The sequence below is a fragment of the Salvia hispanica genome, chromosome 4, assembly GCF_023119035.1.
Source record: "Salvia hispanica cultivar TCC Black 2014 chromosome 4, UniMelb_Shisp_WGS_1.0, whole genome shotgun sequence".
Taxonomy (NCBI): domain Eukaryota; kingdom Viridiplantae; phylum Streptophyta; class Magnoliopsida; order Lamiales; family Lamiaceae; genus Salvia; species Salvia hispanica.
This window is the reverse complement of record NC_062968.1, coordinates 48,878,703-48,896,936: the sequence shown is the minus strand read 5'-3', so window position 1 is coordinate 48,896,936 and position 18,234 is coordinate 48,878,703. Positions and strand designations below refer to the sequence as shown.

Genomic DNA, 18,234 nt, shown 5'->3' with positions numbered 1-18,234 from the left:
ACATTTTTAATTTTGAGATTCATGTCACTTACAATACATATGTTGGACTAAATCTTATACTAATATAGTTATGAGAGTTTTAGTGTAAAAGCGGGAAAGTAAGAAGATCGAATGTCGAACATTCATTCGTTTATAATATAAAATGCATTGGATATTCATGAATGCAGAATCTAGGGGAGGTTGTATTTGACAGTAATATCAATATGTATTTTAATTGGAATAAGAATTTGTTGTATAAACACGAGCCATTGATTGATGCAGTCTCCTTAGGTGTTTCAAGGATCAAATTACGTTTAGGGCGTCACAATTAAATTTGAATCTACGGATGGTAAGTAGTAGGGAAAGTTGAATTTTATCGTTTGATGTTTGAAATTAGTTAATAGTGATTCACATTGGTTGGCGGAGGTGTTGCCTTGCCCTTTGGAGTAATGAAATCATGTACCATATTATATTAATATATTTACCTTATTCAACGAGTTTTGGTAAACTATTAAAGTGCGCATTGAAAGAAAAGGCAAGATTGAAATTAAATTAAATTCCTAAAGTAAGTTAGCAAGGTTGAAAACGTGCCATCACTTCCATGGGAACACCATACCTAATAATGAGTTCATTCGTGATTGAGAGAGGCCATAGATTTGAACCCTACCATGCCTTCAATTCAATGTTATTATATGCGAACATATGGTATTTAGAATTTAAATGTCGCTAAAAGTGCGCAATTTCTGTGGCAGAGTTGCATCTATATTAAAAAAAACCCAGATATTTGAGAAACACATTCCTAATATGAGTCGTACTATTTCTTTATTCGTTGTCCCATTATACTTAAGTCATTTTTCTGTATAGCAAATATCAAGATATTTTATTATTACTCACACTTTATTCTCTATTCACGTATCTATTTTATTACATCTGCTATTTCATTCCACGTCCACAACTTACTGAACACTCATTTATTAATCTCCATAACCAAAGAAATCTCTCGATAATTAATTATAGTGGAATGGAATTTACCATATTTATATTCAACATTATTCAAGCGAATTCTAAACTTATGCATATTTGTGTTTGTTTATCTGCATGTTTTTGTTTAACTATAGTAACAAAGACATTTTAATTATTAGAGATGACCACTGGGGTGAAACAATCTAAAATTTTCATCGTCATCACCACCCTAAGTTCTTGTTTCAACCAATAGCAGCAACAAGCTGCCACCATCACCGCTTTATACCCTCTCTACATATTCAAGTACAGTAACGTCATCGACGACAAATTGCAAGGGGCCGAGAAAGTATTAATTGAGTACATGAGAAATAAGAAAATACTACTAATCACTGATTTTGCAAGGCATCTAACACTATTCTTTTGCGACATGAACTGTGATCCAAAATTGAATTAACACCAAAATTGAATTAACACGTTGTTTAATTTAAATTTTGTTCTTGCGATAGTGAAATGTGAACATCAGTCGCATATGTATACTGTACAATTTCTTTTTGGACTTAAATATACTGTAAGCAATCTTTGGTCAACTATACATGTAATGATTAAGATGAGTTGAAGGTGGCCATTATTTTCGTGATCTGAAAACTGCAATAATGAGTTGTAAAATAATAATTGGATTGTAAGTAGTGTAGTTCCGACCTCTTTGGAAAAACCAAACCAATGGGATGTGGACTGGTGGCACACGTATACCTAACCGTAGAAATTAGGGTTCCCCACTCCCCAGAGTATTTATTTTAAATAAAAAACGGCTTAATTAGGAGGTAAACACACACAAGTAGGAATAAATTAAAGAAATTAATCACATAAACCGCCGTGTATAGAATAACTTACTCGTACAGTAGGTGTGATTTGTATATAATAATTCCATTGATTATTTTTTCATAGTAGTATTACTTTGTTTAAAGACGAAAATTAAAAATCGCGCGTGTATATGGGTTCTCAGTTCTTACTTACTGAAAAGTGAAAATAATGCAACTAATTAATATTTGCATACACAGCGAGGAAAAGTCATTGAAAAGTACATGCATATATCCCTTGTTCAATTCAAGTCACATCACACATAGTTGGGAGTAGCGTTGGGTGGGGTTGGGGCGGAGGCGATGCGGTTGCCGCGCTCGGAGCGGCTGTTCTCGGCAAACTTGAGGCTGTTGTGGTGCATTCCCTTCTGGACCTCTTCCTCGGTATACTCGGAGGTGTAGTAGTGTTCCTCGGAAGCCTTCTTGTTGGGAGGAAGGAACATACTTCCCCACTGCGGGAAATGCACTAACATGACCGGCAGAGTGCAGCATATTATCATTATCCCCATATACTCCAATCCCTCCTCTGTCGTGTATTTTGAAGTCGAGAAAAACAGCAGCTGTGTCAATCCTGATCCGAAGTTTCCTCCAGCCCCGGCCAGCCCGGAGATGATTCCGAGCGATCTCCGAGACACGAATGGGATGACTCCGAAGGTGGCTCCGCAAGCAGCCTGCGCTCCGATGGAGAAGATGATCATAAAGGCGACAGCCAGAGGAAGAGAGTCCGCCCTTCCTAACAGAAGGCAGAAGACACCGCCAAGCGTCTGGAGGATCCAAAGCGTCCACAGTCTGCCCCTCATTCCGAAATATCTAGCTGAGTAATCAGAAGCAAATCCGCCAAAGGGACGAGCCAGGAGGTTGGCCATCCCGAAAGTGGCAGCGATTATACCGGCCAGGTGGAGCTTCAGATCAAACCTGTCGTAGAAATACTCAGCGATGACGTTGTCGGTGGACAGCTCGACTCCCATGGAGTAGCCGTAGAGGAGGACGAAGATCCATGTTCGGTAGTTGGTAACAGCATACCACAAGACCTTGCCAAATTGGTCCTTGGCAACATTCCCCTTCTTCTGGAGGGCGCTCAGGTTTCCGTCAGGCAAGTCTTGGCCTAATGTCATAACAAGAATCCCCATAATGACATGAAGCCATCCTGGAATGAAAAAGGCGATCCTCCACGCGGTGAAAGGTGTGGACCCCGTCTTCTTGATGATGTCGAACAGCACCGGCATGATCAGCTGAGTGGCGCCGCCTCCCATGTTTCCCCACCCGGCCGCCGTGCCGTTCACCGTCCCGATGATCTTGCTGTTGAACATCGTGCTCATCCAGTACTGGCACGACACGAACGTCGCCAGCGAGAACCCAATCATGAACCGCACCGCCACGTATCCTCCCGCCGAGGACACGAACGACATGCAGAACACCGTCGGGGCTGACAGCATCACCAGGAAGGCGCATCCGTAACGCGGCCCCAGCAGATCGCACACTGCTCCCATCACCAGCCTCGAGAATATACTTCCCGACACTGACGCCACTCCAGCATTCCCGATGTCGCTCTTTGTCAGGTTCAGATTGTCTCGGATGATCGGCACCAGCGGCGCCGCAGCAAACGTAGACACAAAACATGTGAAGAAGGAAATCCACGAGAGATGGAAGGTCCTCATGTGCGGATTCGCAAATGAAAACAGCTTGAATTTCTTTGCCTTGTGCTCCGAGTCCACCGGCAGATCGAACTTGGCCGTTGTGTCCGTCGGGACGATCGGAGACGCCACCGAGAAGGCATGCACAGGCTCCCTTCCTGTCACTCCGTGCATCGAGCTCCCAGGAGACCCTTCAATGCCTGCCATTTTTGGTTATGGAAATGTTTATGTAAATTGATGGTGAGGAAGAGTGAGCAGATGCATAGAGTTTATATAGCGTGGAGGCGTTGACAAATGCGATAGCATTAATGAGCCAGCGGGGTTAGCGAATAGCTCATTTTGAATGAATTAGATATTTTGGTGAGAGATGGAATCCAATTTGCCGCATCTGAGTAGGATTAGAGTTTAGCCTTATCGTATATCCCAAAAGATCAAACAAAATTCAAGGGGGCCCACAACCTTCCGATTCCTCACATACATTTACAACCCGACAATCATCACAATATATAAACAAAGTTAATTAATGTAATTTATGGCAAAACTAATTAGAAGCTGTCTCTCCTCTTATTTAATTCTGCTACTTCCAAATTACTGCATATATTTGTTATTTTTCTTTCACGGTTATCCTTTTGTTTCGAGGTAGCTTCCTCTAATTATATTTGAGAGACACATTTTTTGTTTTCATTCATTATACAGATATTTAAATGATGTAAATTGTAAGGTGTCAGGTTAAGGATCATACCTACTTTGAGAGGAGTATGATATTCTATATATTACTGTATTAAACAGATCCTATAAATGGTATAAAGCCAAAAATTATTATTATTGTAATATCTCAATCATGTTTTAAGAATAATTTCAGATATCTCAGTACGTACATTTGCCTATAATATGTACTCCTATAATCAACCAGTTCCACTAAAAATACTATCATATTGCATATACTATACGCCACCTCTCAATTCGGTTCCTTTAATTTGAGATTAGTTTTTAACAATTTTATGTTTTGGGGATATTTTTGTAATTTCCTTTAATAAAATGCCCTAAATTACTCATGTTATTTGATTACATTACTTTAAATTTTCATTAAAATATACTATTGTATCTAAATATTCGTACCATACCGCCCTCACTAATCCTGTATCCACACCCATGTGACATATGCTTATAATAAAATTAAATTCATAATTAAGTTCCAATTTGAATCAAACATATATACTAGTATTTGACTGTTAAATTTAAACGGAACTATGAATTTTGAGGCCAAAACATTTTCTATTAAAAAATTAACAGACTTTATATATAGAATCAAAAAGTTTTTAGAACAAATACTAAGGATTAATTATGAACTTTAATCTATGTTAGTTTCATGTTTTCCCTACCTGTTGATTCAGCCACCAAATGCGAACACCAAATAATTTATGACTAATTGACAAGGATATTGCTTAATGAACCGTTTATTCTTGTTTTGACAGCATGGTGGTTCTTTTTCATTGTTTTTATATTTTTATTTAGGGCAAATGGCTAAAAAAATCATAAAGTTTAGTTAAATCATAGTTTATTCCTTAACTTTTAAAAATAGTCAATTACATCATAACTTTGACATTTTCGTAATTGTCCCATAGCAAAAAAATTCATCATACAACGATTCTAAATTTATCAACGTGTACATATATAAAAATTAAAAAATAATTGACTAAATATATTAAATGACATTGTTTAGATAGTCGAATATTTTGTTCGCATGATATTTTTGTTTGCCAAAAGTATACATAGTTTCTCCCAAATCATAGAGAAAATTGTCAAATTTCATGGCTTGTTTTTGCCATTTACCCTTTTATACATGATATACATCTGCACAGATTAGTCTCTTCACCCGGCCCGTCTCGGTTTAATTTGAAGGATCATAATGTTCTTTTTATTCAAATAAAATTTCAACAGCTAGCCAACTTGCAAGTCGACGAGGCATTGAGTTGGATCGATATTATTCTTCCTTCAACACTGGAAAATGGAAATGATTGGTTGCAAATATTTGTTTTTAATTTTAGTACTCCGTATTTGTTAGTATATTTCATAATCCACACGCATCAGCGTACACAAAAAAACTTACTTCGGAGAATGATTGTGACAATTGCTTTATAAATATCAATTAATACAGCTCCTACCCTTTCAAAAGCATTGACAGTCTAATAATACACATTTGTCATAGTGCGTGTCTATTTTTTTTTTAATCTTATACATATATATTCTTCATCATTATATTTCAGTTCAGAGCAAATCATATGGAACATATTTAATTTGCTTATTCTGATAAGTACTTGTTGCCATGATCTCAGAGCTTAGTTGGATGAGTCGATAAGTGGGATGTTTATTGATGAAATGGAGACCATTTCAAAGATAAGATGTAGTAGTAATTTATTATACAATTGATTATTGGGTTCTTATATCACTTTATTATTAATTATCAAAATAAACAATTGGCAATCACCAATTTAATTCTGTATTGAAGGTAAACAAATTTACTATGAATAAGCATTGAAGTTTTGTTTATTAATTAGAACTATTATTTGTTAAACATATTATGTATAGTAAACAGAGTAGTCTTAATTATATATGTATGTGTGTATCATATGATTCATATTGCTTAATTGATGTTTTTGTTTGTGCTTTATAATATTTTCTAGTTGGTAATCATGTGCACATATACATATGGCGGGTAGGAAATTGTTTGTATATAGATATAATTAATGGATGAGTATATTTTGTAATATTATGTCATGGGCACTTAAATGTAAAAAGTATGCAACAATAAGAGCACTCCCAATGGCGTCGGCGAAAACTCGGCGATTTTTCGCCGAAAATCGCCGAGTTTTCGCCGACCAATGAAAGGAATTCGGCGAAAAATCGGCGATTTTTCTCCCGATTTAACGCCATCCGGCGATTCATCGCCGAAAAATCGCCGAATCATCGCCGCCCACTGTGGGCGCGATTCGGCGATAATTCGGCGTTTTTTTTTTTTAAACGGCTAAATTTGTAAAAATGAAATGTTGAGTTAGGGAGAAATAAGGGAGAAATAAGGGAGAAACCATTGGAGCAGTTGGCTAAAAGTTGGCTAAAAACTGGGGATAAATTATAGTGCTGATGTGGCGCTGATGTGGCAGAAATAAGGGAGAAATAAAGGAGTTTTAAGGGAACCCATTGGGAATGCTCTAACCAAAACAATAATGACATCTAATAGTATTATCATAACATCTAGGTTGTTTCATAACGGATAATGTCGATGATATACAAGAGATGAAGCTTATCATAAGATATTATGATACGAGCCCCAGCCCACCCATGCCACCAGGTCGACCACACCGCCAGATCAGCCCGTCCCAGCTATCACCAAATTATTATTATTATTATTATTATTATTATTATTATTATTATTATTATTATTATTATTATTATTATTATTTACTTTTATTTATTTTTTTGTCTTGTTTTGAGTCAAGCAGAATTATAAGTTTCATTCCAAATTATTTCTCTGTCTATTCTTTTTGAAAATCCAAAAGACAGTTGAACCATAAATGGTCTAGTAATTATAATTTTATAAATAAAATTGTATTCTTTCACAATTCAAGAAATACAATGTCTAGTTGATCATTTCTTCTCAACGTTATCGATATTTTCTCGATGTTCACGGCAAGCCCCTCAGTGTCGTCCCATCGTGACAGCCCACCTATCAGATGCGAGCCTCTCTCGTACCAATTTATGCAATTGTAAACTCATAGTCTTTTCAACCAGATATAAAATCCAACAAAGTTATCTGAACTTGAAGAAATAATAAATATTTTTTCTCAAAATAATTGACTATACACAAATAAACTTTGCATTATATATGTAACATGCGAAAAGGAATTAATACAGTTAAGATAATCTCGTTAATAAGATAAATCCCACACAGTTGACAAACGTAACTCTAGACCATTAATTATTTTTAAAACCTTATCCCACTGAATTATTAAATTTTGATTAATTTGTATGTGCTGACAAACTTGAAAAACTATCAATTATTTGCAATGCTTGACTTGGCATTTTTACAAATGCACTACGCAAATTTGCTCTTAAGCTATACTCCTCAATTATGCAATTAATATAATTGATATTGGTAAGAAAATATAGTGCCAATAACCAAAATTTAGTTTTTCTTCGTTGGTTCCTATTGTTCTGTTTTTGTATTATTAGGAACACCGAATTAAATAAGTGAAATTTTAATAAAATTTCATAAAAAAATCTGAATATGAAAATTATTAACATTTTTTAAATATAATGTTTGGAGATTACTAGTTTACTACATGTCAATTATATACTATTCGTGACTAATATATTTTGAAAAAACTTGTCAAATTCATGAATCGTGACAACCGTTTGAACTTATATATGTTTTCATATACTAGTATATAAGGTAATTGTATAAGTAAAGTCCAAATGCATATAAATATATGTATTGTGATTATGTCTTTTCTTGGTTATTCAAATGTTTCTCCAATAAATTAGTTTTCGTGTTGACGAAGAAATATATGCATGATTATTTTAAAAAAAATTAGTATATTTTTTTAAAGATCAATTTCATCCTACCTTCCAAATAATTAGCTTTCGTTGTTTGAAAACTCTACAACGGATTTCAAAGCTATTCAATCTTTTTCTTCACATTTTTCTTTTCTCATTTTCTCTCTCATGATGTAAAAATAGTCAAAGCAAAATAATAGTAGTAAGTTTATTTTATCAATGAATATAATAAATTAAGACTTGTAATCAAACTGGGATCATTTCTCCATTCAAAACGTTCAATATCTAACTTTTATTAAAATTGACGAGCACATTTTTATGGGACGAGCGGCTGAGTATAAAATTCAAAATTCAATAAAAGTATAGAACGGATATATATAGATTTATTTTAAAGGGGTTGTCCATTTTCTGTGAAATAAGAAAAAAATAGTAATATATTTTCATTCTTGTGGCTAATAGTATTAAACTTTTTTTTGTATCATATAAAGACAAATTATAGAAGTATTATGAAATACAGTTTCGAAAAGTCAATTCAAGTACGTACGATCTGTTAACATTCTAAACTCCATTACTCATACCATGATGTACACACACAGACATAAGTATTAGTTTATTGATTAAAATTCTGTCTTAGCAATTGATATTTGTGGAAACTATGATTGTGTATAGAGGGATACATTTGGTGTAAAACTTTTCACCCCATACTGCATGGTGTAAATTTTTATAATGTCATTCAATTTTTTAAAATTAATTAAATAAATCAAAATTTAAAATTAAGGGAAAGGTGTAGGTTATGGAAATTGTGGTTTCACACATAAATTGAGGAGAATGAATATGACTAAAGGTATAATGAGAGGTACCCGTTATAGATGACCTAAGGACAAGTACTAATTGTAAATATACGGTTAAAAAACGTAGAACAAATAAAGTATCCTGTCTCAAAATCTCTAAGAGCCTGTGAAGGGCTTAGTTGACTTAATCATTAACTCAATAATAATGTGCATTAAGTAAGCACGAAGACTTTATCTCTATAATTAGTTATGAATCAAGCGTCACGAAATTACGACATTCTTGCATTTTTTACGCACAGCTAATTCTCTAATTAATTTAGTATTTTAGTTATTGTTCATTTTAACGCAATACTCTAAACATAATTTAATTTTCAGTAATGATCGATGCATCATATATCTATACATATATAAAAGGCGAGTTTTGGCCTTAATTTGAATATTTATGAATTTTGGGCGTAAATTTGAATATTTACAAGTTTTGAGTTATATTTTGAATATTTAAAAGTTTTGGAAAGGATTTTAAATATTAATGAGTTTTGGATAGTAGCTATAAAACATTACAAAGTCTTCCCACTATTTTGCTTTTGTACCTGCTTATTAATTTATAGATTTGTATCAATTCATTTCGGTTTCCAATTAATTTGTAGATTTGTAGAAATATTCGTCCTCCAAATTCAATCAATAATGTAAGAAGTTTAGTCACCCAATTCATTTTGGTGGAATGGTGTGAAAGTTGCAACTAAATTTTTTTGATTCAGAAGTTGAAAAATAAATAAACCTCATTGGAATTGTGAGTTGTTAAATATCTTAAATTTATAATTAGATATAAGAAAATAAAATCAGAATGAAAACCATTAGCAGAAATATAAAATTGAAAATTGAGACGTATATAGTTTTGGTAAACTGGATTATAGTAGTAATTAACAAGTTTTTATATTGACAGTTATTTGTACTTTTTATTATACTTATTTGTTAAAGCTCATGCTTATAATAATTTAATAGACCATTATTTGCTGGAATCTACACAATAAATTTAAATATAATTCATCACTGAATTGATTAGAATTTAGAAACATTATGCATATGCATAACGGTTTTCAATAATTGACATTTACCAACAATAAATTGCTACGCATAATCGGTTTCTTAGTCAAAAGTTTTTTCCTTAATCATTAAAACGGTTTTATTATGCACTTTTAAAATTTTGCGGTTATGTGAGTATCATAATTTGAGAGGTTAAAAAAATAATGAATCATTGATTTAATTTAGAATAAATGATATTGACCCAAGAAAAATGAAGAAAGCCAAAAGTTACATAATTTTCTATAAATACCAATACCATTAATAAAAAATGTGTTATCCTATTTGTGTTTGGTATGTGTGTGATGGCTACAGGGAGAGAGTATATCGGCAGGGGGTACGAGAGAATATGGTGGCGATTGGCAACGATGAATAAGTTTCCGGCGGTTTAAAAAAGGCGTGACAAGAGATTATTTCGAACAACTAACAGCATATCGAAGGGAAGCCGAAAATGCTTTTTCCACTGAGATTAAGCCTTCATCTGTATATTTTTAAAAAATTGCAATATTGATCTACAGTTGAATATTTTTTTTGAAATTCTTTCATGTTAATGAAGGCAAATTACGAAAAGTCATGATAAGTTTTTATTTCCAACGGCTAAGAGCATCTCGAATGGCGACCAAAAACACGTATCCAATGAGAGATATTTTTCCAGTGATGTTAGTTCATATTTAAGTTTTTTCTTAATGTTAGTTTATTTTATTTTTTGTTAGTTTTGTTTTAATTTTTCTGTCCAGTTTATAATTCTTTTTTTACAAATATAGAAATTACGTAAGCTTCTAACTAACCATCTATAATATTTTGAAGCTACAACTTTAGTTTTCATGCCAAAAAAACACCTAAAGCAACAAAATGACGAAAGGAAGCAAAGAAAATGAAGATCATAAACTATCACATTTGTTTTCGCGCATATGCATAAATCTTTAATTTGGAGAGTAATCAAGGATGAAAATAAGGGGGAGGAAGAGTCAGCGGGATATTAGAGTTTGTATTTTATTATTTATATTTTCTTTATTTTATTATTCTTATTATTGTACAATTAAGGTCGTTCACATATAGTAAGTTTTTTCATGTCTTACGAACTACTACCTTCGTCACATAAAAATAGAAACTATTTCCATTTAGGCTCATCCCTTTAAAATAGAAACTTTCGAATGTTTATATGTATGGGTGTTTTTATTTGTTTTGTACATTATGTTTTATCTTTTATGACGACATTATTGTTCTTATCATACTTTTTAGTTGTATATTAAATATATTATACCATTAATTTTATATTGATAACATTTTAGTTTTGAAGTATGTATGTTTTAACGATGATATTTTTATTCGCTCTAGAGACCTATAAGTGTCATAATTAATAAATATTTTCATGTTAGTTTAATTTAAAATTTATTTAATTTTATCTCTTTTTAACATATTGTTACTGTATAGTACTATATATTTTTTTATTTAGTTTATTCACAATGTCTAATTAATAGAATAAAAATTATATATTTTTTTATTTAGTTTATTCACAATGTCTAATTAATAGAATAAAAATACTATGTGTCGCGCATAGCGCGTGGGCTAACACTAGTGTATATAGTATCCGAGCTTAGTATCCGAAGTCCAAATATTTAGGTGCAAAACTTATAAATGACCATTTATAACGAAAAATTATCATATGATTGGCTACTTTTATGTTTTTACAAGATTTTAGATCCCAATTCTAGTTAAAAGAAATCTATATTTAAGTAAGAATATGATTTTCATAAAAACAAAAACAATCCGAAAAAAAGTCACACACAGCATACCAAATCCAAAAAAGAGAGATATTGGACCGTAAACTCAAAACTACAAACGGGCAAGGTCAAGGCAGAGACTCTGAACACCAACCACTATCAAAGTTAGTCTTTGCATTTCAATAGTACATGCGAGCTGAGGAAGGACTCTCTTTACCATCTAAAGTTAGTCTTTGTATAACATCATTGGTCTCGTCCAAGCTCCGATCTTCACTACCATTTTTTTTGTTGAGCTTGTCCAACCCCTAATATCATCCGTATTCTAAAAAATAAGCATCTCGGAAAACATGGTTCAACACGACAGAACCAAACATGTTGAGGTAGACAGTCATCAAAAAGAAGATTGAAAATGAAATTGTGGAATTATCATGCGTAAGATCAGAAGACCAATTGACAGACATATTCACATTAAGACGGACAACTCAAATAAGTTGAGTATTGTAGACCATTACAAAGATCAATCCAAGAATAAGATTAGGGATCCTCTGAAATTGGATTTATATGTTTCCATAGATTTTTAAAGAAAGCTTGGTAAGTAATGAATTCATGAGAAAGTAGTATCCCAAACATATCGTGTAAAACTCTTCTTCTATATCCCTAATAGTAACAGGCAATAGCACCAATACCATTCATGGCACTCAACATAATATCATATAAAAATGTAAGATAGAAATGTTGTACTATGAATTTACAGAAAATGGTTGCTTGTAGCTACCATGCACCGTTTCGTAATTAACAAAAACAATGTTGGTTAAAAATTATACTCCATCCGTTCCATGTAAAATAGAGTCATTTTTTTATTTTGAGAAGTTTCAATATAATTGAGTCATTTTTATTTTTTGGCAAAAAGTAATCATCCCTCTTACTTTTCTCTCTCTTCATCTCTCTTGTTTTATTCTCTCTTACTTTATTCATAATCCACTTAACAAAATATTCTTAAACTTTGTGCCAAAAAAATGTCTCTATTTGTATGGAACGGAGGGAGTAGTTTAATTCAGGTACAGGCTTGTGTGTGAGTGCAGTATTTGGGAGTAGCAGATGAAAAGAAATTCATGAAATACATGTATATGGAAATGAATTTAAAATTCCAACTTGAATTGAGTATGTATCATTCACATTTGACTATACTGGCACAACCTCATAGTTTGAATGTCCATTGAGGTCGAACAGCTTACTGCCTCTCATTAATATTATATGTATCTAATTTATTTGTTTTATTACATAGAACTATCGAATCCTTTAGTATCTACGACGGGGTCCGATGCGGCGAAATGGATTCACAACTCACAACTCTCTTCTTTTCATTCCACAAATATCATACATGTTGCCTGTTTGAATCTCTAGCGGCTAATCTATCTACATTCAACTCTTTCAACTTTCAACCTATATAAACCACACATTCCTTGCCTCTCACAAACACTCACAAGTTCATTTCTACATTAAACTACAAGGACATGGCAGGCATTGAAGGGTCTCCTGGGAGCTCGATGCACGGAGTGACAGGAAGGGAGCCTGTGCATGCCTTCTCGGTGGCGTCTCCGATCGTCCCGACGGACACAACGGCCAAGTTCGATCTGCCGGTGGACTCGGAGCACAAGGCAAAGAAATTCAAGCTGTTTTCATTTGCGAATCCGCACATGAGGACCTTCCATCTCTCGTGGATTTCCTTCTTCACATGTTTTGTGTCTACGTTTGCTGCGGCGCCGCTGGTGCCGATCATCCGAGACAATCTGAACCTGACAAAGAGCGACATCGGGAATGCTGGAGTGGCGTCAGTGTCGGGAAGTATATTCTCGAGGCTGGTGATGGGAGCAGTGTGCGATCTGCTGGGGCCGCGTTACGGATGCGCCTTCCTGGTGATGCTGTCAGCCCCGACGGTGTTCTGCATGTCGTTCGTGTCCTCGGCGGGAGGATACGTGGCGGTGCGGTTCATGATTGGGTTCTCGCTGGCGACGTTCGTGTCGTGCCAGTACTGGATGAGCACGATGTTCAACAGCAAGATCATCGGGACGGTGAACGGCACGGCGGCCGGGTGGGGAAACATGGGAGGCGGCGCCACTCAGCTGATCATGCCGGTGCTGTTCGACATCATCAAGAAGACGGGGTCCACACCTTTCACCGCGTGGAGGATCGCCTTTTTCATTCCAGGATGGCTTCATGTCATTATGGGGATTCTTGTTATGACATTAGGCCAAGACTTGCCTGACGGAAACCTGAGCGCCCTCCAGAAGAAGGGGAATGTTGCCAAGGACCAATTTGGCAAGGTCTTGTGGTATGCTGTTACCAACTACCGAACATGGATCTTCGTCCTCCTCTACGGCTACTCCATGGGAGTCGAGCTGTCCACCGACAACGTCATCGCTGAGTATTTCTACGACAGGTTTGATCTGAAGCTCCACCTGGCCGGTATAATCGCTGCCACTTTCGGGATGGCCAACCTCCTGGCTCGTCCCTTTGGCGGATTTGCTTCTGATTACTCAGCTAGATATTTCGGAATGAGGGGCAGACTGTGGACGCTTTGGATCCTCCAGACGCTTGGCGGTGTCTTCTGCCTTCTGTTAGGAAGGGCGGACTCTCTTCCTCTGGCTGTCGCCTTTATGATCATCTTCTCCATCGGAGCGCAGGCTGCTTGCGGAGCCACCTTCGGAGTCATCCCATTCGTGTCTCGGAGATCGCTCGGAATCATCTCCGGGCTGGCCGGGGCTGGAGGAAACTTCGGATCAGGATTGACACAGCTGCTGTTTTTCTCGACTTCAAAATACACGACAGAGGAGGGATTGGAGTATATGGGGATAATGATAATATGCTGCACTCTGCCGGTCATGTTAGTGCATTTCCCGCAGTGGGGAAGTATGTTCCTTCCTCCCAACAAGAAGGCTTCCGAGGAACACTACTACACCTCCGAGTATACCGAGGAAGAGGTCCAGAAGGGAATGCACCACAACAGCCTCAAGTTTGCCGAGAACAGCCGCTCCGAGCGCGGCAACCGCATCGCCTCCGCCCCAACCCCACCCAACGCTACTCCCAACTATGTTTGATCTCATGTAACAATCAACGGTTCTAATTAATACATTTCATTTCCCCTATGAGTATGATCAATGGTTCCATTGATCAAATATGGATTCAAATTTTCAAATTCCTATGCTGTAGTAAAGTCCATTTTCACAGTCTGCATATTTCTTGTTATTTACTAGTCAGATAATGAATACATAAGTATCAAAGAAGTCGATGCATTACATAATTAAATTAGGAGTAGTATCTTGAAACGGACCAAACTTTTAACTTATCAACATTTAAGATCTCTATATACAATGTAATGAAAAAACACAACCCAGAAAGTTACAGCAAAGTTTAAGCATGCACTAGACAACTCACTTCATAACTCTAGGATTTCTGTCATTTGTAATCAAATATAGGTATGGAACACATAGGAATCTCGACATAGCAGGCATAAATAAGCACCTTCTACGGATAAAATTCGGATTTGGCTAGTTTTCTACAGCACGCTATAATCAACACAGATACATAAACGGCCAACATAACGAGTAGTCTTTACACAAATTACCTGTCACCTTTTCACCTTCTTGGAACAGGTTTATAGAGCACAACAGTGACAAATTTTGAACGAAAGCGATGCGAAACACCAAGCGCCACCACCGATCTTGGAGGTTCTCTGTTCTCAATGTACAGATGATTTAAATTGACATTCTGTGGAGATGGGAGGGATGGTCCACAAGGATCACTATTCCTTTTATAGTTTAGCAAGGTGTGTTGCAGGTGAGGGGGTAGCGTAGGTGGTTCTCTCCCATCATCGTCACTTCCAGGGTAGACATTATTGTAACTTGCTTCTGGCGAGTTAGGAACATCAAATCCAGCAACACTCACTTGATCCTGTAAAAGAATCACATTTAAGGAGCAGTTTGTTTGGTCAGATAACATGACACCAGTGTTTCTCAACTTACTTGATCTTCTCCATATTGATTGTTCATTGTATCTTAACAGAGACCGCAGACCCTGCAAGTATCACAATGATGTTCCATGAGCATTCAGAATTAGATCCCCTAACATGGTTGAAATATCAATAAAACATTGCTATGCAATATATTGCCCAAAATTTACCTCTGAATCTCAATTTATCATTTGGGTTTTTTTATAGGTATAGAGCATTTTAAAATAAATGGAGAAGTACAAGTTTTACATCTATTTATGGGCTGTAGCTAACTTGTATTTACCTCAGCAACAATTGCAAAGATGAGATCCTAGAATCAGATCGAATATAGCAAATAAGAGCATACTTTCATATCCTTAATTATAGAGCAAACAATGTTTTGAAAGAATCGAGACGCAAGGAGTACAGATAGTATTCACTTGGTTCAACAAGTAGTAATAACATATTTGGGTCAATGGGTCTTTAAAGTTGTCGATCATTAAATTCCATTATATCAAATATATCAATCAAGGCAAGCTCATGGAAAGGAAAAAAGATATGATAGAAAAACTCCAAAATTACATTCAGCACAAGACACATTTTTCCTATTCATTCGGGAGAGCAACACAAACTCAATTAAATCTAATGTGCTGCTATCATATTACCTACTATTAGGCCCTTCTTGGTATGATAGAATGAAATGAGGGTGGAAAGAAATGACAAATTTCTTTGCATTTTCATTCTATCGTACCAAACAAATGAATAGAATGGAAATAGGAATCATATTTCATTCCATCATTCCATTTCATCATACCAAGAAGGGCCTTATAGTTTTAACATTACAATTTTAATTCACCTGTGCCTGGTTCACCCAGTTGCATCTTAATAAGATTCATCACTTCAAAAGGCAGGATGTAATCTGATATTTGGGTATCATCTAGGATTTAAATCATTCCACGATGATAGGAGAACTCAATAAATACAACACAAATCTATAGGATAAGTGTATTGAATGTGTATGGTCAAGTTTGATAGTATTCAAGCATATAGTATCAAATCTAAATCATATATGGTGTTCATGATCACGCTACAAAATACAAACACAACACTTGGCAGATAAACACAGTAAACTAATGACAAGTAAGGGAAGATTATGTAGTACTATAACTCAATATCATCTGCATTTTAGCCTTGGTTGAGCCTTAACATTCTAGAAATATGATAACATGACATCCAGAAATATCAGCATTCCATTAGCCTAGCAAAATGCCACAAACACACGCATACACACATATAGAGGATAAACATATAAAAAGCAAATCAAACAACCAAGTCACAAGGAACTACTGCCAAATAACCGCTTAATTATAAAACTATTGAGATCAAATGTAGATAACCCAATTACGGAATCAGTATGAACCTGATAAAAATAGGCTCGGCCGCTTCAATTCACGATCAACTGCGACAATCAACTTCTGCGCTCAGTAATTAATGCATAACAGGGTGGAAAAATTATACCTTTATAAGAAAATTATCCATGCAATTAATGGAAGTATCTCATTATAAATTAAGACGATTGAGAAAGCCCTCTCAGGTCAAATTTCAAGACGCCGAGAAATTCACTACAAAAAATGAAGGAAAGAATAACAAATTCTGGAAGAGTAGCTTCATTTGTGTGCATATAACTTCAAACCCCTCAACCAACATAAAAAAATTGATAAGAAAATCGCCAAAGAAGAAGTCGGTGAAGAAAGCTAAGATTTCACAACAATTGCAAAAAAGGAATGACACAAAAAGTGTTTTAAGAGATTGGATAGAAATTACAAATAAAATTTGCAATTGAAAGTTTCTTACCAACTGAAATCCTCTAATAAATAGATTTAATTGACTACTGAATATGTATGAAATCTCAATGCTTCCGTTTTCGAGAGAAAATCACATTTGTTTTGCTTTCCTGCATCTGTTTATAATTTTCTGTACTAAATTGATTAAAAAAAATTGTTTTGATTGCGGAGAGAGTATGATTGGGCCAAAAGTAGGTGAAATTATGTGAATTAGCAGCAATGCACGTCCATTAGATTGGGCTGATGTGTCGTAGGTATGCAGCCCAAACTAAATTGACAAAATTAGGTGAATCAATTTTGTCCGACGGGTAGTAGCGCGGTTGTCAGTGCGGAACTGTGGTGACCTTGAGGTCACGTGTTCAAATCCCACCACCCGCTGGGAGACTTTCGACCTTAATCCGCAAACCCGATCGAGCAGGATTAGATGATTTGGTCGAGCAGGATTAGTCGGATTCCGCCGAAGGTGGGTTCGGTACACCTGTGGTCAAAAAAAAAAAAAAAATTGTCCGATTTCATGACATATGAAAAAAAGGTGATGCATAATTTCATTGTATTTTTCAATGCTTTACCTCAAATATAACATGTGACCTTTTAAAATGTAGTTATGGAGATTCGATAAATACATGTGCTACATAATGTACCAAATTTTAAATGTGCATAACCAATTAGGTATTTTAGAATTTGGACTATAAATTTAGGCACGTGGTTCAACCGTTTTAGAAAAAATTTGGATCGGTAGTCTAACTAATTAGGAAAAAGTTCAAATTCACATCTTGAAGGGTTTGAGGGAGATTGTTGGCAATTGAAACTAAAAACTCCC

At 35.3% G+C, this 18,234-nt stretch overlaps 3 protein-coding genes across 8 annotated transcripts; 1 reads left to right on the top strand and 2 right to left on the bottom strand.

Moving 5' to 3' along the window:
• Window positions 1-1,930: 1,930 nt before the first annotated feature.
• LOC125219042 (high-affinity nitrate transporter 2.1-like) lies at window positions 1,931-3,680 on the bottom strand. The gene has a single exon (XM_048120892.1). The coding sequence runs from the start codon at window positions 3,638-3,640 to the stop codon at window positions 2,057-2,059; it is 1,584 nt and encodes a 527-aa protein (XP_047976849.1). The 5' UTR covers window positions 3,641-3,680; the 3' UTR covers window positions 1,931-2,056.
• On the top strand, window positions 3,650-14,728 carry LOC125219041 (high-affinity nitrate transporter 2.1-like). 2 transcript variants are annotated; one of them, XM_048120891.1, is made up of 2 exons: window positions 3,650-3,673; window positions 13,113-14,728. In XM_048120891.1, the coding sequence occupies exon 2, from the start codon at window positions 13,130-13,132 to the stop codon at window positions 14,678-14,680; it is 1,551 nt and encodes a 516-aa protein (XP_047976848.1). In that variant the 5' UTR covers window positions 3,650-3,673; window positions 13,113-13,129; the 3' UTR covers window positions 14,681-14,728. The 2 variants fall into 2 exon arrangements, with proteins under 2 accessions (XP_047976848.1, XP_047976847.1); XM_048120890.1 differs by lacking the exon at window positions 3,650-3,673 and having other exon boundaries at window positions 13,049-14,728.
• Window positions 14,729-14,902: 174 nt separating this feature from the next.
• On the bottom strand, window positions 14,903-17,547 carry LOC125219043 (SNF1-related protein kinase regulatory subunit beta-3-like). 5 transcript variants are annotated; one of them, XM_048120893.1, is made up of 4 exons: window positions 17,425-17,547; window positions 16,991-17,029; window positions 15,605-15,656; window positions 14,903-15,533 (listed from the first exon to the last, which is right to left on the bottom strand). In XM_048120893.1, exons 3-4 carry the CDS (start codon window positions 15,629-15,631, stop codon window positions 15,219-15,221), a joined length of 342 nt encoding a protein of 113 aa, XP_047976850.1. In that variant the 5' UTR covers window positions 15,632-15,656; window positions 16,991-17,029; window positions 17,425-17,547; the 3' UTR covers window positions 14,903-15,218. The 5 variants fall into 5 exon arrangements, with proteins under 5 accessions (XP_047976850.1, XP_047976853.1, XP_047976854.1 ...); XM_048120896.1 differs by having other exon boundaries at window positions 16,991-17,192; window positions 17,425-17,540; XM_048120897.1 differs by having other exon boundaries at window positions 16,991-17,088; window positions 17,425-17,540.
• Between the last annotated feature and the right edge of the window lie 687 nt (window positions 17,548-18,234).

What these genes read in the sequence shown, in the direction of transcription:
- LOC125219042 (XM_048120892.1), bottom strand. Translation starts at nt 3,640, where the DNA reads ATGGCAGGCATTGAAGGGTCTCCTGGGAGCTCGATGCACGGAGTGACA.
- LOC125219041 (XM_048120890.1), top strand. Translation starts at nt 13,097, where the DNA reads ATGGCAGGCATTGAAGGGTCTCCTGGGAGCTCGATGCACGGAGTGACA.
- LOC125219043 (XM_048120893.1), bottom strand. Translation starts at nt 15,631, where the DNA reads ATGAACAATCAATATGGAGAAGATCAA. An exon ending in ATCAATATGGAGAAGATCAA is followed by an intron (nt 15,534 to 15,604) that starts GTAAGTTGAGAA and finishes ATTCTTTTACAG; the next exon opens with GATCAAGTGAGTGTTGCTGG.